The sequence below is a fragment of the Callorhinus ursinus genome, unplaced genomic scaffold (genome assembly GCF_003265705.2).
Source record: "Callorhinus ursinus isolate GAN/ISIS: 27379988/994484 unplaced genomic scaffold, GSC_fseal_2.0 scaffold39, whole genome shotgun sequence".
Lineage (NCBI taxonomy): Eukaryota > Metazoa > Chordata > Mammalia > Carnivora > Otariidae > Callorhinus > Callorhinus ursinus.
This window is the reverse complement of record NW_027397101.1, coordinates 19,611,836-19,636,414: the sequence shown is the minus strand read 5'-3', so window position 1 is coordinate 19,636,414 and position 24,579 is coordinate 19,611,836. Positions and strand designations below refer to the sequence as shown.

The following is a 24,579-nucleotide window of genomic DNA, read 5'->3' as shown; positions in this document are numbered from 1 at the left end:
TTATTTAAAATTCTCCCTTCGACGTTACACCCCTATCTTTGACGTGGATGTTTTGTTTTGTTTTTCCCTTCTTTGTCTTACTCTATCTTTTAAGGTTAAAGAACATAGGACATTTAATTAAAAACAGACTTTAAGAACAGAGATGTTTAAAAGGCGGTGTTTCTATTAAACATTGATCCAGTTCATCTAGGAAGGCTTTGTGCTATAGAATAAACTCCAGTATTCATGCAATTTTAATGAAAATGCTTCTGAACCCCATTTCCTTCTTTGTGTTTGACCTTCTGTTCAGTACCCTGAATATTTCAAACATCTCTAACACCATGGCTAGGAAGGCCAAATATGGGAATAGTATTTACAGGAGCCAAAAATAAGTGTTACAAGAATTTAAAAACTTATAAAGGGATAAGAAAATGTCTTACTAGCAGGAAGGGAAGAATGAAGGGGGGGAAATCGGAGGGGGAGACGAACCATGAGAGACGATGGACTCTGAAAAACAAACTGAGGGTTCTAGAGGGGAGGGCGTTGGGGGATGGGTTAGCCCGGTGATGGGTATTAAAGAGGGCACATTCTGCGTGGAGCACTGGATGTTATGCACAAACAATGAATCATGGAACACTACATCAAAAACTAATGATGTAATGTATGGTGATTAACATAAAAAAATTTAAAGAAAAAAATATTTAAAAAAAAGAAAATGTCTTACTTTTTCATTTCATAAGCTAGAAAACTGTTCAGATCAGAAAAAAATTAAAAGATACAGTCTTAGATACTTATTCTCATTTTCTGAATAGTTTTCTTTTTATCAAAAGATAATGTTTTAAAGAAACAACATCCACAAAATTTAAGGAAAAGAAAACTTTCAAAAGCCCACATCTAGAGATAACTAATAACATTGTGAAACTTGTACTAAATGTCCACCCAGCCACACGTTCAGACACAGGTCACGCCCACAATTTTACATATAGGTTCTTGCTACACATGCCCCCGAATATTATCAAAGGCAAGGTGCCCACATGAACAGGTGCAGATTACATCATTTTTAATGGCCACATAGAACTCCACTATGTGACTGTACCAATATTTCACCACCCTTAACAGAGTGAAGAATTCTGAATATCTGTCTTTGCACAGGTCTCCAATTTTCCTACTTGTGATAAGTTCCGAGAAGTGCCTTAATCAAAGGGAATCTACACCTTGACACACATTGCCTAAATGGCTTCCAGAAATGAAGAACCTGCAGGACGTGACAGTAATCCTTGGTACCCCACCCTTGCCAAAGCTGGATTTGGTTTATATTATTCTATAGTTGTACACTGCATATTTTAATCCCATTGGTCATTTCAATCATATTTAGAATGCTTTTGCTACTTAGAAGTTCTTCATTTTTGTGTAGCAAAAAATCACCCCACTTCATTCTACAGTCTGTGCACCTTAACGATCATATTCAGAAAGTGTTTCTCTGCCTCAAGAGAACCCATATTTTCCTTTTACTACTTTACATTCTTTTACCTTCATACATTTCCAACCACCTAAAATTTGAGTATAAAGTGTGATAAAAGGATCCTGTTTATTTTCCAAATGGATAGATAACTATCCAAACATTATTTATGAATAATCCTTTTCCACTGATTTGAAATGCTGTCTTTACCATCTACCAAATTACCACAACATACCTGTACTTTTTATTACTAGATCTTCTATTCTGTTCTATTGACTGAATAAATGAACTATTAAGGGATGGATTTAAAATCTACTCCAGCATTCTAAGGACAGACTGCCACTGTCAAATTCTGCCTCCACCATCAACTGATGGCTGTTGTTACTATGGATAAGGCACTGAACCTCTCAGTGACTTAGTTTCCTCATCAGTAAAATGGGTATAACAGTACCTACCTACACCATAGGATTTTTTATGGGGTTAAGCTAAATGATAAGCACCATATACATGTTACTTAATCCTCATTATCCCCAAAAGTAAGCAAAGAGAAACTTGATCCCTGCCTTCAGGAATTTAGAGATCAGTGAAGGAGACATTTAATCAAATGGCCACAAAATTAATGCATAACAACAAACCACAGAAAATGGATTAAGGAGAACCTCATCCAATCTAGCAGATCAGAGAAGGGGCTACCAAAAAGTAACATTTGAATTAAAGGCTAAAGGAGGAGAAGCAGTGAACTAGCCCCAAGGTACTGGGAGGGTGGGCATGCAATCCGGCCACAGCGGCCTCACCACAGAAGCCCATGTCTGACTCTTCTGAGCATGCTGTGCCCTTAGCTGAAACTTCACAAAGCATTGGTTTCTTCTCACCCTCAACTTCTCAGTTTAAATTCACATCCTCAGAGAGACACTCCATGACCACCCACTTCTAAAACGCCAGAGATAATGTCTTTGATAAAAAAAGATAAGGATATAAATCACGTCACACAATCTTATTCGTTCAACAGAAACTATTCAAGCTGATGTCCCAAGATCCTAGCTTCAGTGACACCCAAGAAACAGTTCTTTATCCTCAAAACTCTCCTCTCTGAATTAAAATATGCAAGTTTCTGTAGGGCCATCAAATGCTCTTTTTTTTATGTGCAAATAGCAGTACCTTTTCACATTTGGAATGATCGCTCTTGGTAAGAGCTTCCAAGGTTGTACCTAATAAACAAACCTTAACCCTTCTACATGCTGAAGAAGATGTGGTCTCTCTGCACAGCACAATGTCAGACATGACCCTATTATTTCTATGTTGCACTTGTGACAATGTCTAACTATATATTTTCATGATTACTGGTCTATCTTCTGAACTACACTGTCAGTTCCATGAGGGCACGGAATGAGTATTTTATTCCGCTCTCTACACTCAGAACTTAGCACTGACCCTGGCAGGTAATCAATGTAATGCCTACTGTTTGTAAGACAGATGGAGGCCCAGAGAACAGTGTGGGGGAAAAACTGGCACTGAATCAGGGTGGGGAGGCAAGGGTCCGATCAGGCAGACCCTTGCAACTCACTATCTAGGACGCTGGTCTTTGCAACCAGAAGCCATTGAAAATTTTCAATACACAGAAGCAGCAAGGACATATTCAGATTTTGAAAAGGTCGTTCTGGCTAAAATGTGACCTGAGAGGAGGCAGGAGGGAATGCTGGGAGACACAGATGGTCAGGGGTTAGACGAGGGTGGGAGGTGGTGGTGGTGAGCCAGGGACTGTCTGAGGAACTCCCACGGCATTCCAAAAACCAACTTGACAAGTGCCAATATTTCATGGGGATATATTTGGCCTCAGAAAATTCTACATGACTAATAACCTCAATACAAAATATGAGACTATACCGAGTAGAAATAAGTCATTGTAATCAGGGAACCAATAAAGTCAAAATGAGAGTGTAAATTGGAATAAAGTCTATTCCCCATAGAGGAGCCCCAGTTCTGAGCAATTTCCCTCATCCACAGGACATTAATTAAAAACAGTGAAAACAAAGATCCCGTGTATTAGATGCATCGAGTATATAAACATTACAAGGCACAGTGGCTAAAGGCCTTTGCACTGACCTATCTGTAACTCAGTAACATCACTGTTAATTACTCCTTAATAATCAAGTAATAATATATCATAAAGCTTTTTTCCCCCCACAGTATTACCAAAAAGCAACCTTGGAATGCTTACTCCTCAATCCTCATAACGTTCCTGAAGTTCTTTCTGGTATGAGAAGGGAATGAGGTTCTGTATTTATTAATGGCGTTTTAGGCAGGGGCAGGCCCTCTATAGTCCTTGCTGCTTGCAGCATTTGGGACCTGTCATCCAACCTCCCTCCGATGTCCTTGCACTGCTTCTCTCGCTTCTTACCCTCACAGCTGCCATCAGCACACGTGCCACTTCTAGCAGGGGCTTAGGCACCAAGAGCCTTGTAATAATTACCGTCATGGCTGCAGAAACATCACGCATGTTACTAAGCCTCCATTTTCCCATATGTTAAGTGCTTCAGGATCGATGTGCTTTCTCCATAGAGAGATGTTCAAGCAGATAATAAGCACGTACATGCTATAAAATGCTAAGGAGTCATTCCACATTCAACAACAAAGAGGGAAAAGTTAGTGTGAGTTTCCAGTCTGAGATGAATGGTTAGTGAAGCAATTTTCTAAGTAGTTACCACTTAAAGAGTCAAATCATTATTTTTCCAAAGTAGATACACAGATGGCCAAGGGAGATGCATGAAAAGATGGTTCAACATCACTCACTAGGAGGGAAACACAAACCGGAACCAGATGAGAGATCACCTCACAACTGCTAAAATGGCTATTATCAAATAAGACAAGAAATAAATGCTGGCAAGGCTGTGGAGAAAGGGGAACCCTCATGCACTGCTGGTGGAAATGCAAACTTCTATAGCCACTGTGGAAAACAGTATGGAGGTTCCTCAAAAAGTTAGAAATAGAACTACCATATTATTCAGCAATTCCACTTTTAGGTATGGAGAAAATTAAAACACTAACTCAAAAAGGTATATGTACCCCCATGTTCACTGCAGCATTATTTACAATGGTCAAGATATGGAAACAACCTAAGTTTCCATCAACAGGTAAAGAAAATGTGGCATACACATGTACACACACACACCCACACACATACACATCAGAATATTACTCAGCCATAAAAAAGACTGAAATGTTGCCATTTGCAACAATATGGACAGACTCTGAGGGCATTATGCTAAATGAAGTAAGTCTGACAGAGAAAGACAAATACTGTGTGATTCACTTACATGTGGAATCTAGAACAAAACCAAAAAACCAAGCTCACTGATATACAGAACAGACTGGTAGCAGTCAGCAGTGGGAGGTGGGCAAAATAGGTAAAGGAAGTCAAAAGGTACAAACTTCCAACTATAAAATAAATAGGTCATGGAGATGTAATATACAGCATTAATATAGCATTTGTATGCTATTATATTAATGCAATAATATATTAACAATATATTATAGTTAATTTTTTTAAAAAGTCAAATCATAATGATCCAATTATTTGACATAATGAATAAAGAACTTTCATTTGGCAGGAGAAATTATTCAAAAGACCTTAACACTTCCTCTAAAAGAGAAGTAACGCTGTAGAGAAACACATAACAAAATCAAACTTTAAGAACTTTTAAAGGAAAACTATTATTTATTTGATGTACAAGTAATTTAGAACAAATTTTTTTATTTTTTAAATTTTTTTTGTTGAAGATGCATAAAGGGGGAAGAGAAAGAAAGAAGTGGGGGGATGGGCAGGAGACTGTACTAATCAATTAAGTTTGGGAAACTACAAAACCACACCCTGCTTCAAGAACTCTGAACATTTGATGATGGTCAGGCTCTGGAAAGTCCTGAAGCACAGAAACATGCTTACTTTTGTCTGATCCAATATTTCTCAAACTTACATGGGCTTGGTATGACTCTGTCCCCCATGTTTTACCTAATAATAGAATATTTAATAGAAGACTCTTTGGATAGCAGTCCCTAAAGCTGAGGAGTTGTTTGGGCTTTTTTTTTTTTTTTTTTTTTTAAAGAGACACGGTGAGAGAGGGAACACAAGCAGGGGGAGTGGGAGAGGGAGAAGCAGGCTTCCCACTGAGCAGGGAGCCCGATGCGGGGCTCGATCCCAGGACCCTGGGATAGAGCCTGATGCGGGGCTCGATCCCAGGACCCTGGGACCATGACCTGAGCCGAAGGCAGACACCCAACGACTGAGCCACTCAGGTGCCCCTGGGCTTATTTTTAAGTAATGTGTGTGGCCCTCCTCAAATCAACTTGAGACTTGAGACTGTCCCGCAGTGGGAACCCAGTGAGATGCATAGCCAGGTTTGGGAACCACTTCACGTGCAGAGATGCTAAGATGGGATCAGAATCATGACCAAATGGAGGAAGCAAAGGCTGAGCATCTTCAAAATTATGATGTAATAAGCAAAAGTGAAGTCATTTAATCTACAGAAGTAGAGGTGCACACCCTTTTCCAGCCCATGGGTGCTCTATAAATTAGAAGTTCATGGTTCCAACAGTCCACTCAGGAACCAGAGCAGACTAATGCACTGATACAAATAAGAATCTATCTTGGGGGCACCTGGGTGGCTCAGTTGGTTAAGTGTCTGATTCTTGATCTCAAGATCTTGATCTCTGCCTTGATCTCAAGATCATGAGTTCGAGCCCCCTGCTGGGCTCCACACTAGGCATGGAGCCTACTTAAAAAAAAAAAAAAGAAAAGAAAAAAAATCCATCTTGCATTAAGAGAGTTTTTAAATCAAAATAATTTGAGTAGCTTATTAAACATATTTTAATACCCTGCACTTAAAAACTTATAAATCAGACACACACCTCACCTTCCACCAGTAATGCCCAATTATGAGACAAGTTTCCTGCAAAACCCTTCCACTCTTAAGAGAAGAACCTAAGGAGGACAAAGTACAGAATATGTAGGTAACACAGTTCCATTATGTTACATCGACCTTAACTAAAAAAATCACTCTTATATAGTGACATTTTTAAATGCTGAAATCTATAAAAACTTAAGAGGACCAAAACCTGAAGTTTTGCAGAAGATAATAGCATCAGTTTAGCATAGGCTTCCATCAGATTACTAGGCAAGAAAACCAATTTGTTGAGATAGTCTCTGACTCCATTTCTCAACTTACAAGTTACTGTTGGCTCCAGAAATTTGAAGAGATTCTGCAGAGACTGGAAAAACAAGCTTTACTCCATCAATGACTTCACAGCCTATTTGTCTCAGTGCTTGAAGCACTTTTCATTGAGGCCATTAAAGAGTGCCAGGCCCCAGAGAAAGCCAAACCACCCATAAAGGCACACTTGTGCCCAACCAGCAGCCACCCTCGGTGCTCCCGTTGATCTTGCCAGATGTGTCCTCTCTGGGAGGAAGCTGAAAGTGACCTGCCCATCTCATTACTCAGACTGTGCTTCATGGTCATGGTCGTTCCATTCTGTTCTATTTTGTTCAGGGTAGAAAGAAGGAGGTATTATTTTTCCATTCATGGCTTCCTAAACTTCACATTTTCTGTCCTCAAAAAAGAAGCCCACCAGAGGCTATTAACAGAATTCTGCATTCAAGTTCAAAGGGTATCACTCGGAATGTCTCCTATCCTCTTAGGGTGTCTCCACGTCACCTTGTTCTTTGATGGCATGGCATGGTCTACAGGCCTTTTTCCAAGAAGCTACAAACTGACAGGAGACTCCTGGTACATAAGGACTGGAGAATGAGACTGAATATCTTGCACCAAATTACTGAGAATATTTTGCAGAAATACTCTTCTATACTCTACATGTCCTAGCTGCCCTTCTTCCTTTATGCAAAATACAAAGCCATGACACACTCTTTCCTAAGGATAAGACTAGGGATCTGGTGCACGGGGGGAGGGGTATCTTTATTTAAAAGAAATGCCAGCAAAGGTCATTAGCAACATTCTTATTTATGAGGATCCTATACTTCTTAGAGAAACAAGAAAAGCAGTCATGCAATCAGAAGAAACCCAGGAAGCAAAGTTTAGTTCAGGGCTCTTTGGAGAACAAGGCAGGCATTTTAATACTCAAGCCTCATGGAACCAACACACGTTGGCTTATAGTTTCAGAACTTGGCTGGAAACTGGGCTTATTCCCGAGGTCACTGATATCTTAAAGATTCTTCTATTCTGGGGCGCCTGGGTGGCTTAGTCATTAAGCGTCTGCCTTCAGCTCAGGTCATGATCCCAGGGTCCTGGGATCAAGCCCCGCATCGGACTCCCTGCTCAGCAGGAAGCCTGCTTCTCCCTCTCCCACTCCCCCTGCTTGTTTTCCCTCTCTCGCTGTGTCTCCCTCTGTCAAATAAAAAAATAAAATCTCTTATTAAAAAAAAGATTTTTTTATTCCATGTTTTCCTTTTAACCTGAGGAAGTAGGGATGAGAATAAGCAGTAAAGACGATGAAGTAGAAAGAAAATTTAGTGATAAACATAATAACTTAAAAAGATGAGGAGGAAATGTAGAAACACAAATATTATAGCAACATAGCACAGTGCCTGGTACATAAGTTCTCAGCATATTTTAGCTACTATTTTAGCTCCTCTTTTCCAAAATCTGGCTTACTACAAATGCATTTTATGGCCTGCTTCTTTCACTTAGCAATAATCATGAACATTCCTACACCAATAAATACTATCCCACGGATAAAATGGCTATAGATGCTCCATAATACAGACATACCATGATTTACTTCCCCATCTCGTATCATCTAACATTTACATTGTTTCCAATTTTTTCACTACAATACTCACCACAGCAAAGAACTGTGTACCAAGTTTTGCATGCTTATGCATTTATTTTCTCTAGATAAATTCCTAGAAAACAAGTTACAAAGAAGAGACCTGTTGATCCCCTGAAGTGTTACAAGAGTTTACACTCCCCCCAGCAAATGAGAATGCATGTTCTTACACCCTGGCCAACTCAGAATGTTATCATCCTTCTCATGTATGCTGGTTTAAGCAATGAAAAATGTCACATGTTGCTATTTGATTTCCATGATTTTTATGTTTGTATCCTGGCCACTTGTAGTTCTTTCATGGATTGCCTTTCCATATTCTTTTCTAATTTTTCTACTAAGGTGTTTATCTTTATCTTACTGCTTACTCAGTGCTTTTAGATATTTCTTAGTTTGACATTTAAGACTGGAATAGGACTCAAAGTTGAGAATAACTGGCAGTTACTGGCTCTGAAACCAGCTGGTCTGGATTAAATCCCGGCTCTGCCACTGAAGCTTTATAACATTGGGCAATTTCACCTCTCTGAGCTTAAGTTTCCTTGTCGATAAAATGGGAATAATAATGTGGCAACCTCATAGGGTTGTTATATACAAGTAGTTAATGATTTAAAATAGTACCCAGCCATGCTAGCCATATTTACAGTTAGGAAAGTTTATTTTAAACCTACAATTTTATGAGGGCATGTTTTAATTTAACTTTTAAATTAACTCTTAAAAATATGATATATTTTTAAATAGGAATTAGCAGATTAAAAATAGATGCATAGGATAACCCCTTTTAAATATATATAAATATGGATAAATAGAAAACAAACATCATTTGAAAGCTCACTATGGTACCCCAGGCACTGGGGACACAATGAAGGACAGCAAAGACAGAGTCCCCTCTTTATATCCACCCTGGGGGATACCAACAAGAAAATAACAGGTGCTTGCAGTGTAGTGGCCAAGTGCTATACCTAAAAGAAGTATATTTTCATTGCACATGGAAGGGCATGTGACCCACACCAAACGAGGCAAAGACAAATCTCTCTGAGAGAACAGCAAGCCAAGACCATAAAGAGGAGTAGTGATTAGCCCGCAGGAGCCACCTCTGCCAGCAGCATGTTCAAGGTAATTCAGAGGTCTGTGGGGCCAGCCAGCCTGAGTCTGCTCACCTTCAGAGTCTATGCATCACCTAAAAAGGACTCACCTCACAAAACTTCTGTGAAGGTTAATGAGCTTTCACTCTACTCTGTCCCTGAGGGTCAATCTAAATATGTGGAAGAGCCAAGGACCCCACTTGAAGAAAGCATTTCACATCTCCGACGTTACTGCGAGCCATATACAAGTTGGTGTCAGGAAATGTACTCACAAACTAAGCCCAGGATGCAGAGCTTGGTTCAATGGGGGTTAGGCAGCTATGAATATCTCCAAAATGCACCTCCTGGATTTTTTCCAAGACTTGGTGTTATTGGTTTTGCTGGCATTGTTGGACTTCTTTTGGCTAGAGGTTCAAAAATAAAGAAGCTGGTGTATCCAGCTGGATTCATGGGACTTGCTGCCTCTCTTTATTATCCACAACAAGCCATCGTATTTGTCCAGGTCAGTCGGGAGAAATTATATGACTGGGGTTTACGAGGATACATAGTTGTAGAAGATTTGTGGAAGAACTTTCAAAAGCCAGGAAATGTGAAGAATTCACCTGGAAATAAATAGAATGCTCCATGCTCTGCCCATTTTAATCAGTTATAGGTAAACATTGGAAACTCCATGCAGTAAACCAGTATTTCTACAGAAAAATGGCAGAGAAGCCAGTACTGAATATAGTAAATTGGCTTTCTTCAGGACAAACTATACTAGGCTTCTTTGTTATCTTGGGTGATGCCATACTGCAAGTGGACTAATCGGAAATCCTTTCACCTAGAGATAATGTCTAGCCTTAGAACTCCTCATTCTCAAGTTGCTATTTATGTACATAATTAAAATTCCAAATTAAAAAAAAAAGAGGAGTAGTGATTAGTCAAGCATAAAGTGGAAAAGAAGGAAGGGGGATTTCTACGAAGAGTCAGCATGGTGCAATGGCTCAAAGGCAAGTTTGTGTGGAACAAAGCTGCAAAAGTTAAGCACACACAAAAGAGCTATGAGCAAAGAGACTAAACTGGTAAACAGGGGTCAAATCACACTCCACACTCCTTAATGATACCTATGCTTCGGGCCAGAAGCCATAAGGAGCCACTGAAGAATTTTCAGCAGAGGAGCAACATTAGATTTGCTCTCTAGAAAGATCACTACAGAAACACTTAGATAATGAATCGGAGGAGAACGAGACCAAAGCATAAAATGTCAGAACCTAAACCCATGCCCAAGACCATATTACCTCAGCTGTGGAACTCAGCAATGGCAACAAGTTGCAATCAAGTGACTAGTGATTTCTCTGAGGTCTCACAGGTCCTTAGAATGGGGAAATTGGGAGATCTGGACTCTCTGAGTTTCTAAGTCTGGGCTCCTGCTGACCACATTCTATACAGCTTTACAGTGAGTGGCCTTTCACCATTTTCTAAATGATTCCAAGATCTTCTCTTGAAGTACAATTCTGCCTCCCTTTTGAACATTAGGCACAGAACAGGTGACTCAGTGCTGCTCCAAGCAAGTGACCTTGTAGGATCCATAATTAAATCCCCTGTCATGGACAGAAAATTCCCTGATAGGCCAAAAATAGCCAACCATTTATATAGTCAAATTGTGGGAGGGGGCATGTCTTGAACAATACAGTTGGTGCAGACTTATGTCCTTAATAACACTGATTCCCTCAATGAAGATAACATTTACTTTATTCTTCTTTCAGTTATTCTGATTTAGTGAGGGACAAAGTCTCAGTGTATTGTAAGGATATGCGCTGCTTGTCTTACATGTGTTAATCTCCTTTTTTACAAAAGCAGAATAAACTTCAAGCTCACAGATTTACTCCAGCAAGAGTATCTAGGATTTAGGGGCACCTGGGTGGCTCAGTAGTTAAGCAACTGCGTTCAGCTCAGGTCATGATCCCAGGGTCCTGGGATCGAGCCCTGCATCGGGCTCCCTGCTCCGTGGGAAGCCTGCTTCTCCCTCTCCCACTCCCCCTGCTTGTGTTCCCTCTCTCGCTGTTTCTCTCTGTCAAATAACTAAAAAAGAAAATCTTTAAAAAAAAAAAAGAGTATCTAGGATTTAACATTTTTTGTATGATAATTCCCATACTGTTATTTATGAAAAGTGATAGTGGTTTTTCCATTTATGAAAATGATATAATGATTCATTTTTAAAGTAAAGTCAATAATGTAAAGATGACTACAGATGCCCAAAACTCGTGAAGATAAAACTGAGTAACAAATTTGGGGGACAAATTACTCCATCTTAACCATATGCAAAGAGTCTACAAAAGTTGACTGCCTAAATTCACTTGAATCATCCATGGCAGGAACCGGCAGACACAATGACATCAGACACCAAGAATTTAGATTATAAAAGGCAAACCAACACATAGCATAAGATATCAGCATAATTCATTGCCTCATAAAAGTAGAGTAACAATAATCAAATTTAGACAAATGTACTGATAGATTTTATGATAAGCTGTTTAAGACACATCCTTCATTTAAGGTAGTTTATGTGTACATCTGAGACATAAAAAGGTGAAAGAGCTTGTAAAAAAAATGAGTAAAATGCATCAAAAATGTTCAAGTATTTTGTGATCATGTAAATTCTGTAAATAATGACAAGCTTTCCCAGCTTCTGTTGGAGCTAGGAAAAAGGTGGTTTCCATGTCTACAAAGAGAAATTTAGAGAAGAGATGAATGATGAGCACTGTAAGTATCTCTCTGAAAAATCTGGACTGGGTTTAAGGTGAAGGTAATGACCAAAAATGGTGGAAAATCAAAAGATTTTGGATTTGTGAGTTTCAAAGGGACCAGAGATGCACAGAGCATAAGTGGATGAGATGAACAGGAAAGAACTTAATGACAAACAACTGTGTTTGTTAAACTTAAAGGGGAATAAGAGACACAACTCAGGTGCAAGGCTGAATAGAATCTCTAGATAATAGGATATCAACTTTCATGACTAAAATCTTGATGATATTAGTGAGGAATATCTCCAGAAAATACTTGTTAGTCAGTCTACAAACATGATGGAGGAAAGCCACAGCCAGCAAAGAGTTTGGATCTGTAGGTCTTGCCTAGAAGTAGCCACTTAAGCAGTTCAATAAATAATATAAACGTGTCCAGCAAGCCACCATACGCAGCATTCTCTCAACATACAGAAGCACACCAGGGTCACTTCAGTAAGCAGCAGATGCAGAGAATAAGGGTGAAAGCTATACCCACTCTGTAATCAATTCCAACAAGATGCTCCACCTTCAGGTTACTTCATCACGAGACCATGCCTGACTGTTCTCTCCCCAGCCAAGCTGCTCAACTGATACCACATCCTTACAGGACATCTGAGGGTGCCAGACCTCATCCTTTCCAAAATATGCCTGGCTCTGTCCACCAGCTGCATTTAGAAAATCATTCAGGGCTATGGATCCGCAAATCATGTCCAAGAGCATGGAACATATCACAGACAAACAACACAAAGTGTGCCACGTGCACCTGCCATCCTCAATCACTTAATGAACAACTTCTCATTACCATGTAGCTGTTTCATATGCCCATATTCAGTAACAGCATTTCATTTGTGTCTGTGTCGCCACAGGCCTTCCACAAGCACGGAAACAGATGTAGGGTGAACAGCCAACCACTCTACTCTCACTAGTAAAAATCCCTGATGCTTTGATGGAGACCAGTAACTCCAAAAGCTCCTCCATGTTCTACAGTCTCTCCACTCCAAGGTCAATGAGGCTGTCACTAAACTACCAGGCTTAGAGGCTGCTCAGAAAGTAATTAACAGCCTCACTGTTTACAATTGATCAGGAAACACAAAAAGAAGCATGTGTTTCATCACAGGAAAACATAAATATCAAAAAACCTAAACACTGAAGGGGGGAAAATCTATAAAATATCAAATGTATTTAAAAAGGCATATGGAAGACTGAACCTTACATAAGAAAAGTTGATTCAGCAAATTACACTTAAGTTGTGTATTTTGTATATGTGTATGTGTGTGTATACTCACGAGCACACATGCAAACAAGTGTATTATAGGCACAAGAGATGGCAAAGACTTCTAGCTTTTGACCAACACTCACTTCTACATTCTGGGTACACTGCTTGACTACAGTTCCCAGCCTCCTCCCTTCCTCCCTTGCATTTAGGGGTTCCACAGTTTGGCTGTAAGTTCCAGGCAATTGAACATAAACAGGAATGACTGTTTTTTTCTATTAACTTTCTGTTGTTGCATGACAAATTATCACACACTTAGCAGCTTAAAAACTATAGCCATTTATTAGCTCACAGTTCTACAGGTCAAAAGTCTAGGCCAGCATCACCGGGTTCTCCGATGAGGATCTCACAAGGCCAGAATCAAGGTGACAGTTAGATCGGGCTCCTATCTGCAAACACTGGGAAAGAATTCTCTTCCATTCAGGTTGCTGGCAGAATCCAGTTCCTTAAGACTGTGGGTCTAAGGTCCCCGTTCCGTTGCTGGCTGCCATCTAAATGCTGCTCTTGGGGCTCCTGGGTGGCTCAGTCAATTAAACATCTGCCTTCAGCTCAGGTCATGTTCTCAGAGTCCTGGGATCGAGTCCCGCATCGGGCTCCCTGTTCAGTGGGGAGCCTGCTTCTCCCTCTGCCTGCCGCTCCCTGTGCTTGTGCTCTCTTTCACACTCTCTCTGGCAAATAAATAAAATCTTCAAAAAAAAAAAATTAAATTAAATAAATAAATAAAAGCTGCTCTCTGCTCCTGGAGGCTGAGTACATTCCTCCTCACACGGGGCTCCACCTTTAACAGCAACAGCATGTCTGACATCCTTCTCATGCTTCCAACCTTTTGGACTTCCCCTTCCACAACCAGCCAGAGAAAATGCTCTGCTTTTAATGGGTTCATGTGATTGGATTAATCCCAAACGTATCATCTCCCTTTTCCCATATAAAGGAACAATGTCAGGAGGGACATCTTTTCAAGTGACCGGATGACCGGCACTCAAAACAGGAGGCGACAACACAAGAGGGAGGGTCAAGAAGGGTCTCAGCATCCTGTCTACCACACGAAGGGTCTTAGCATCCTGTCTACCACACGAAGGGTCTTAGCATCCTGTCTACCACACGAAGGGTCTTAGCATCCTGTCTACCACACTCTCCCTCCAGGCCTGGCCCACAGAAATCTCCCACACTCCTTCCAACAGTCTTTCCCTTTGGCAATCTTGAACACCATGTTTTAAAGATGGAAGAACCCCTCAGTCATCCTGGATCCCTGAAGGAAATAACGGGGAGAAAGAATGAAAAGAGCTCTGAGCAATAAACATCCCTTAAGACTTCTTGGTTAAACCAAAGCACGAAGTGCCCTTGCAAAGTTCAGATTAACACAACCAAACTTACCAGTTGAAATAACATATAAAAAAGATCCACTGGATCAATGGAAACCAAAAACATTGCACTGTGGTAACGGGCAGATGGAATTGACAAGAAGAAAACAGATGAGAAGTCTCCTAAGTTTTTGAAGGAATTTTATGGCCCAAATCGGCCATGAGCCATGAGTAGTGAAAAGCCTGTAACTGTAAGACAACCCACAAATATGAAATAAGCAGGAAGCCCACTAAAGAAGCTCTGTAGCTCCCACAGAGGTCACACTCCCTGGCACCCTCTCTAGATTCTGAGCAGATAGAAGAAAGAACAAGAGAGTTCTTCCTGATTGCAGAACCAGGGTAAAACCAAGAAACTTCCTCCACTCTAGGGTTTGGGACTTCACAATGCTTACCCATGTGACATCACCATATGGACAATAACTGCCAGGACTCCCATTATTTCCTTTCCCAAATGGGAGTGTTCGTTACGGACAATATAGTCCTGAACATTCAAAAGCATAGGCAGACTAGCTGCTTGCACCTAACAAGTATTGTACTTTGATACGGAAATATTTCTTAGCATTATGGTACTGCTCCAATTAAGATCTATGGGGAAAGTTCAGTCTGAATTATAAGAAAGACATGTATATTTCTTTCAGATACCATTATTCAGAAGAGGCCACAAAATACTGCCTAGTGGTCCTTCAGGAGACCCGAGCATCAAAGCAAACCTCCTAGGAGCTAACTGGTTCTCACAAATTATAGAAAGCTCCTCCACAATCATCCATACCACATATAATCTGACCTGGGGCTGGGGAGAAGGAGGTGAAAGCAAAGCAACTAGAATATCATATTCCAAATTTAGAAGTTGTAAAATCTTCATAAACAGTAAATTTATTTCCTGAAGCATCAGATAGAACTGATGATTTAGTGTCATCTGAAAATATTTTATCAATGGTCTGCAAGAGCACTTGACAGGGTCTTACAATCATGACATTTTAATAGGTATAACTATAGCTCTCTTCTTAGTCTTCATTATCCATTATAGACCACATAAATCACTTTTATTTATTTTTCTTAACGATTTTATTTATTTGACAGAGAGAGACACAGCGAGAGAGGGAACACAAGCAGGCTTCCCGCTGAGCAGGGAGCCCGATGCGGGGCTCAATCCCAGGACCCTGGGATCATGACCTGAGCCGAAGGCAGACGCTTAACCGACTGAGCCCCCCAGGTGCCCCTAGACCACATAAACCACTTAAACATTTGGAGTCCAAAGGGATTAGGGCAATAAAGAAAATCTAAACAAAAAACAAAAAACTGAGAAAGGCTGTCTTGTAAAATTATAATTCTTCATATTCTGTTTCTTGCTGCTTTAACATCCCCACATATGCAAACTGTGGGCAACCCACCCAGGTGACCAAGTGTACCACTGGGATAAGGCGGGCTGACTCACCACAAGCTCCTTTCTCTGCCTGCCCCTGACTATGACCTAGTAACGTTCAAACGCACCAAGGAAATCCCCTCTGCCTTCTCTTGTGTACCTCACCCTGACTCCAATAAAAGTACTTACCCACCGGTCTTCACACTCTCTCCTGGCTCCCCCCCTGTGTGACTGAGCCCACTCCCCTGGCCCTCCTCCTATGCAGCCCCCTCAGTATGCAGTGACTCTGTCTCCCTAAATCCTGTGAGTTTAATAAACTTTATTTTCCTGAGCCTCTCCTGTGTCCCCTCTTGGTGCCACAATGCAGAACAAAACAAGGGTACAAAGGATCAAAAGAATAAAAGGAAAAAACAGAGGAGTCAAGGAAATCTTCTGATTTCTTATCCTCTAGAATCTTGCCCGCCTGGCCTTAACTTCTGAAGGAAAGCCCCACTCCTTTCAACTCTGGAGCTGTTCTTAAACTCCACCTCCCCCAGTTCTCCTTATTCACTTCTCAATGAGTCCTGCCCTCCTCTCTCACTTCCTCAAGCTACCAACTCCAATGAAAGCCCTGGGATTGTGTGATGCCCCAGGAATACAACTGCAGCACAAGGGCTTCGCAGAATGGACTCTGCTTGCCCTCATGCCCCAACATTAAGTCCCTCCCTCCCACATGATATTTCTCCTCAAAACAATAACCATTTCCCCAACCAAGCCTTGATGTCATTTTCAAGGGTATTTCTAATTAATTTGGGAGGTATATCACAATTTTTCAAGAAGGCTGAAACCAAAACTCATTTAAATTTAATTTAAAACATTAAAGAATGGGTGCCTGGGTGGCTCAGTCAGTTAAGTGGCCAGCTCTTGATTTCGGCTCAGGACATGATGTTGGGGTTCTGGGACGGAGCCCAAGGTCGGGCTCTGTGCTCAGTCAGGAGTGTGCTTGGGGATTCTCTCTCTTCCTCTCTCCCTCCCCTGGCATGTGCACACGCACACACTCGTGCGCTTTCTCTCTCTCAAATAAATAAATCTTAAAAAAAAAAAAAAAGCTAAAGAACCACTGTGGGAGAAAAGGCTTGCAAAATGTAACTGTGTCAACAAAAAAACTTAATCAAGAAGAATCTCATTCTCAAGGGAAATCACTTTCATTTCAAAACCCACCATACATCCACTTGCCAAGTGTATCAGTGAGTTAGAGCTCATTGACTACCTTTTTTTTTTTTTTTTTTACATGGTTCAAGTTATCCTTATTATACAAGCATGGTACTCTCACAGACATTATCTCATTCAATCCTGACACCTCTGAAAAGGTTTTTTATATTTGATTGTCCCAAAAATTAGTTCAGAGAAGACTGCATTTTGAACAGATATTCTAAAGCCCAGTAATAGAATGGATGCAGTGATTGTTATTGTAAGAACTGTCCCACTCTCTCCTGATGACATGATCAATTTGTTACAGAGCATTTTTACTTTGATGGGGGAAAGGGCGGGATAGGAATTAGGAATTCCTTTAAGAAGCTGATGATAGGCTAAAAACCCTCTCCCTCAGAAAAAATGCACATACAAAATGTGGCATATAATTTTAGAAAATACATAGGCCCTCCGCCGTCTATTGCGGACACCAGGCTAAGAATCTGACAAACATTGCAGGTATAGAAACCCTGTGTCAACCAATAAGTCATACTTGAAATTTTGAAGGTAGCAGAGATTTTACCGCTTAAAGCAGGCAGTTAAGGAACTGAGAACCTCACTCAAAGTTATAAGCAATTATAATTTAATTAAATACATATTACAACTAATATATATTTAATATATATTAAGTATTTAATTAAATATCTTAACAAGTTTGAAGTCTCACCAAATCAATAAATGCATAAACAGATTTATGCAACATTCTCCAGAGCAAAGCACCTATATAAAATACAGCATTTTAGGGATGCCTGGGTGGCTCAGTCGGTTGAGCTTCTTAGGTCATGATCCCGGGGTGCAGGGATTGAGTCCTGCATTGGGCTCCTTGCTCAGCAGGGAGCCTGCTTCTCCCTCTGCCTGTCGCTTCCCCTGCTTGTGTTCTCTCTCTCTCTTTCTGACAAATGAAGAAAATCTTTAAAAGAGGAAAAAATAAAAATAAAAAACACAATACAATAAATGTGATGAAAGCATGAAAAAATTAGATAAACAGAAAAGCATAAAATACCAATGTAATTAAAATTTTCTAGTTGATGAATCTGAGTGGGACCATAATCATGCACCAGACTATATTATAACACACAACCTAACCAAATATGAATTCTATCATTTAAAAAACAGAAGGGGATACCTGGATGGTTCAGTTGGTTAAGTGTCCCACTCTTGGTTTCAGCTCAGATCATGATCTCATGGGTTGTGGGATCAAGCCCCGTGTCAGGCTGCACGGTCAGCAGGGAGTCTGCTTGAAGATTCTCTCCCTCTGCCCCTCCCCACTATTCACACACTCTCTAAAATAAATCTTTAAAAAAAAACAAAAAATAGAAGATATATAGTCTATAATAGGTATATATCCTAACCAAACTCACTGAAAGAAAGCATATCTCATCAATGCAATAAAGTTATTATTTACAGACTGAATTGTCCTTTTAATGTTAAAGACAATATTTAGAAAAACACTGTGGTGAATCCTTTCATGCAAATAATGGCTGTTAATGGGTTGTACTGTTTCCTCTGCTTCCAAAAACTTTGTATGTTGAAATCCTAATCCCCAATACCTCAGAATGTGATCTTATTTGGAAATAGGGTCATTGCAGATGTAATGACTTAAGCTGAGATCATACTGTTGCAGGGTGGGCCACGAATCCAATATGACTGGTGTCCTTAGAGAAAGGGGAAATTTGGACACAGACAGGGAGAAAACCATGCTAACTGGAAGACAGAGATCAGGGTGAGGTGTAAACAAACCAAGAAAAGCCAAAGACTGCCAACAAACTACTAGAAGCTAGGAAAGAAGCCTGACTCCTGCCTAGGGCCTTCAGAGGGAACATGGCCTTACTGTCACCTTCATCAAGGTTCCAAAAGGGTGAGACAATAAAATTTCTGTTGTTTAAGGCACTCAATTTGATACTTTGTTATGGCAGCTCTAGAGAACTAACATAAAGACCTAATAAATTTTACTCTGTAACAAACTTTCCCCTGTTACTATAAAGCAAAGTATGTCCACAATAAATGCTTGATAAAGTAAAAAAAAAAAAAAAAAAATTAAGTATAGATTTTATAAAAACAGCATGCTAATTGGAACCAGACAGCTATTTTTAACTGATATGCTGCCAATTTAAACCAAGTGAAAAAACGACATTATTCATGCTCAAATGAAATCTCAATATGAGTAAAATTCACTAGAAGTAGAATAAGACATGTTCATTTGCCCTATTTTACAGTAAAAAAAAGAGCACGCTATTTATTGTAATTGCATAATAAGTTATATATGTAAGCAATAAATAAGGCATATTAAAGTAAAATGAAGATCAATGTTTGCTGTTAATATATTCTCAAGCTGAAAGGCTTTTCCACTCTAATAAATTGTCCTTAGCAAAAGCATTTTTTTCACCTCCAAATATCAGAGATATTAAAAATAACTGTCAGGGGCACCTGGGTGGCTCAGTTGGTTAAGCGACTGCCTTCAGCTCAGGTCATGATCCTGGAGTCCCGGGATCGAGTCCCGCATCGGGCTCCCTGCTCGGCAGGGAGTCTGCTTCTCCCTCTGACCCTCTTCCCTCTCGTGCTCTCTATCTCTCATTCTCTCTCTAATAAATAAATAAAATCTTTAAAAAAATAAAAAATAACTGTCAGCAACAAGGTAGAAATAATCAGTTCTAAACCAAGAGAACAGTCTTGACACATCTCATCACGTAATTTCAAATTAGTGAGCAAACACCAAAGGTATAGTGCTTTATTAATAAAAATATCATCCTGCACTAATGTAGGCAAAACACTCAATTTCATAGAAACTTAACTTCCACTTAACGTTGGCCATATAATCCAGCATATCTGTTCTCAAAAGGAAATAATTCTAGGTGTAAAGCTTACTTTGTAGATAAGATCACGTTCATGGAGCTAGGAAAATGGCTTAAAAATAGGACATGGCCATGTCCCCTAATATCTTTGTCACAGGCAAACATTAGCACTGGCTTTACACACCCTTCAAATACAAATACATATGCGGGAAGAATAACCTTTGCCTGGGGCTAAGATTATGCTCCATTAAGTTATGGATAAGATATTGTGTGTTCTTTCACCTCTAAAATGAGAGGCTTTTCAGTAAAAAGAAAATGATTCAAGTGATTCAGCATCTGAATCAGGTGTGAGAAATACTAATCTTGTCACAAGCAGACCTCCTCCAACAATCTAAGAAGTCCTTTCATACCACAATTCTAGTTTCTGGATCCAATTCTAAACTTCAGTGTTACATACAACTTCAGGATTTGACTGAAATGAAGCCATCTGATTGTTTTTTGTTAAAGCAGCAAAACTAAAAAGCCTAGCTTCCATAATTTCCTCATGTGTCATCATTACTAATATAAGGGACAGTATTTTATACTACTGAAAATATCCTTAACTTAGTTAATAGCATTTATTGAACAGTTTTTATGTGTGTTCTACAAACTCATTTATACTCACATCGATTCTAGGAAATGGATATTAACCCCATTTAGCAAGGACACATTCAAAAGTTTAATAACTTGCTCAAGATCACTGACAGCAGAGGTGGGGTCAAGCCTTAGCCTTTGCCACCAAGGTTCCTAACTGCCTTTTAGGGCACCAAGATTTGCAAAGGAAATTCTTCAGAATCAAAGTGAAGAAGGGATGTAGTGTTGGTAAATTCAGTGCTCAGGTCTGCTTTAGAGAAGTGACAAGTACCTGAATTAAAAAGGTCAGTGACTTCAAAGAAGTCCTGCCTGAGAATTTACGGTAGCACATGCGTTGGCACTGTAAACCTAAAGGAATTCGAACTGTCAAGTTATTAGAGGCCTTCCATATTATACCAACAATATTTTTACAAATATATTTACAAACATCTGTCAAAGAGGACTCAGAAAGCTCCAACTGGAAAAGCAAAACTAATTACATTAATGCGTATTTTTACTGAAATCATCTTAGTTTTCTGTATTTCCCAAACAGATAAAACTGATTCTACAAAGGCAAGTCTATGGTGATAGAGATACATGTGGATGCACACAAGATGTATTTCATGCTGCATCTGTCCCCCTAACTTACCCAAGATTCTGTAAAACACAACCCTCACCTTTTCTGGATGTGGTTTAAAATAGGGTTGTTATTGTGGTAGCCTGGGAAAAACTTCACTACTGCCGAGAAATTATGAGAAAACTCACTATTAATCAAGACTAATCTATGAAAAAATATTTAAAGCTAAATAATGAGAAATACTTAAAGAAATCAACAAAGTCCTTAGCTAAAGATTCCTTAAACTAGAACTGTTTCAGAAGGTTAAAAAAAAAAAAAGTAACCATCCTCATTACATAAGAAATGGGTCACCAGTATAAGTATGCCCTTATCTTTCCCTATGTAAAATTCTTCAACAGAGCCCAAGGAGATTTCAAGTATTAGAATCTGAATTAAGTAACTTGTAATCACAGTTTATTAACCCCACAGAGAAATATGGGCACATTCGAGATATAAAAGGCTCACTAAAAATAATACTTAGAAATAAATGATGATTTGATTGCGTTAAGGCTATAAAACTCATGGGAAATGCTTAAAGACATACAAACTGCTGGTCAAGCCTTGGCCTCAAACGAGTTTCACCACTGAGTTCTCCAAGGAAAAGTTAATGCATGAGCTTCCCAAAAGGAAGCCCCATCCTCCCACTGCTCTGGAGCCATGGAAGGAGAGATTCAGAAACCACAGTGGAAGAGCGCAGACCGCGGGCATCACCGCAGTCACCCCCAGCGCGGGCCACCGCTAGTGCCGGCACATCCCGGGACAGCTAGGGGCACCAACACCGCAAGGTCACCGGGTAAGAGACGATTTTACATAATCTTCCGCCGCGCCGCTGGGGCACCTGCACGCCGGGGCTACCGTGCAGCCACGGTCCCCTCCCAGCCGCTCCCGCGCGGGGCGGTGCGGGGGCGGCGCGCGGGGCGACGAGGCGGGACGCCAGGGACTCGCGGGCGGCCGCAGCGCCTCATCCAGCCGGAGGTGGGGACGGAGGGCGGGCTCCCAGCCCCCGGATGCCCCGGGCCGCTGCCGCGGCGGGCGGGGCGGACGATGCGGAGCGCGGTGAGGGCGAGCTGGGCACAGGCCGGGGTCCCCGCGCTCCCCGCTGGCTGCAGGCGCCGAGCGCGCCCCTCGCGGCTCCGTCCGGGACCGCCCCGCGGCGCACCTGTCACGCGCCTTACCTGAGTGGCTTTGTGGAATTGCTTCTTGAGCCCGGCCACCGACATGGTGCGGGAGGACGCGCGGGCGGCTGCGGCTGCGGGTGCCGGAAAGAGGCGGCGGCGGCGGAGCGGGACAGGAGGGCCGACCGGGGCGGCGCGCTCGCCGGGCGGCCGCTCGTCGTGCCGCCGCCGGGGCTGTGGGCGCGGGGGCGCGGAGAGGCGCGGGACGCGGGCTCGTGCGGAGAGACACCCTGACGTCAGGGGCGGGTGATGCGGCCTCTTAAAGGGGACGCGGGAAGCCCCGCCCCGGGCGCGGGGCTGCCGGGGCAGGTGCTGCGGCAAGCGCTACCTGGGCGCCTACCGCGGAGCTCTGGCTGCACGGCACCCGCGTGGGCGGGCCGCCTGGTTAGAGCACCAAGGGCGGTCCCTCTCCCGGGGAGTGTGGTTTGCGCCCCCGCGGACTGCGGACCGGTCGCTGCAGCTTGGCAGCCCGGGCACGGGCACGACTCAGGTGACTTACAGGGCTTCCAGGTAGCCGCCGTGGCACTGCGTGAAGCTGGCCCGTCCGCCCTTTGAGCCTGGCCTTTCTAAAGCCTGGGAAGGAGGCGTTCTGTCTGGGGTAATGAGTAAGTCATTGCTCCTTCTCTGCCTTGCGCCCACTTAGTTGGTCACAAAAAAACATTTCAGCCCTGGTTCCTGGTTTCAATATCTCTTTAAGCCTCCAAAACGTTAGGGAAAGCTAACGACTTATTTTATTTTATTTTATTTGGTCTGATGACAATTTAAAAAGAAGAAAAAAAAATTTTAAACCTTAAAGCTGGCCAGGTAAATAGAATTGAATGTGGGATTTTACTACAGTAATAGCATTTTAATCCTGATTACACACATAGGGAAAAGCCCGAATATAAACTCGCCATTCACTTATGATAGTGGTTTTAGGATTTTCAATCTAAGCATTACGCATGAAAAAGCATTATACTAAATCGTGCAAGTACTGCATATGTAACAAAGTATACATGGCTGGGCTAAAGCTAAATACTGATGCAATTAGATTAATTTGTAGGAGAGCAGCGCTGCATGGCTTCTGTGTTCTTGGTGACGAGCCACTTCTCCTGGGTTTTCTTGGACTGAGAAGCCCATAAAAAAGAAGTTGAATGCTGTCCCCACATGGGGACCAAAGTTGTAAGGAGAAGGCAGAGTGACAAGCCAGGGTAAGTGGATGAATAAGAGAACCCATGGCAGAATAGGAGTGTTGGGAATACCTTTCATTACCCCCACAGCCCCTGCTCCCTGCTACCCTAGACTCCATGGCCCATGTGTGTTTTATTTTTTGTCATTAAATGTCCATGAAATACGTTGCCTGTTTCATTCCTACAAAAAGCCTAACTGGAGTTTGGTCTTCTCACAGAAGCGGTGAGCAGACTCACCCCCAGGCCTGATGATCCAAGGGAATGGTGGCTCCACATGGGGACCCTGGCCTCTAAACCTGCATATTTCTTACCAGCTAGAGAGGGTGAAGAGTAGGCTCTGGGGATCCCTAGGAGATTCGAACAGAATACCAGACAGACATCAGACAGGGAAAGACAAAAGTCCTGCCAAGAAATAGGTGGGACTATTGATCCATCAGAGTTCAGGACAACCTTGAAGGTGACTCTACTGAGGCCCCATGAGGTAGCACATTTACTCACACCTATAAGGCCCACCATGGGGATTCCCAGATTATTCACTTCAGGAAATTCTACAATTGTTTGTACTTTCTGCATTTGGGGGTGGGGTTCTAGATAAGAGAAATTTGGGGGTTAATGTTACAATGACTGCTTTTGTACTCGTAACAGTTTAGTGAAGCCTGCATGCACATGCATGCACACACGCACGCACTCATGAAAAGAATGCATAAAATGCTAATAATGGTTGTGCTGGTGGAGCAGTTCTCAAACTTTAGCTGGGATCGGAATCCCCTGGAGGACTTGTTAAAGCACAAATTCCCACAGTCCTGGTTTTCCATTCGCTAGTTCTGGGTGGGGCCCAAGAACGTGCATTTCTAACAAGTTCTCCTCCGCTCTGG

The 24,579-nt window shown here is 41.5% G+C and overlaps 2 protein-coding genes across 3 annotated transcripts in view; one reads left to right on the top strand and one right to left on the bottom strand.

The window, feature by feature from the left end:
- The window catches only part of SH3GL2 (SH3 domain containing GRB2 like 2, endophilin A1), a 211,198-nt gene extending 188,474 nt beyond the window's left edge, over nucleotides 1-22,724 (bottom strand). The window contains exon 1 of the mRNA XM_073880847.1: nucleotides 22,536-22,724. Within this exon, the coding sequence (XP_073736948.1) occupies nucleotides 22,536-22,580 (45 nt within the window). The 5' untranslated portion in view covers nucleotides 22,581-22,724. The remainder of the gene's footprint in view (nucleotides 1-22,535) is intronic.
- Nucleotides 9,353-10,255, top strand: LOC112836268 (MICOS complex subunit MIC26-like). Of its 2 annotated transcripts, XM_025887893.2 has the most exons (2): nucleotides 9,353-9,853; nucleotides 9,932-10,255. In XM_025887893.2, exons 1-2 carry the CDS (start codon nucleotides 9,374-9,376, stop codon nucleotides 9,965-9,967), a joined length of 516 nt encoding a protein of 171 aa, XP_025743678.1. In that variant the 5' UTR covers nucleotides 9,353-9,373; the 3' UTR covers nucleotides 9,968-10,255. The 2 variants fall into 2 exon arrangements, with proteins under 2 accessions (XP_025743678.1, XP_025743677.1); XM_025887892.2 differs by having other exon boundaries at nucleotides 9,353-10,255.
- Nucleotides 22,725-24,579: the final 1,855 nt, after the last annotated feature.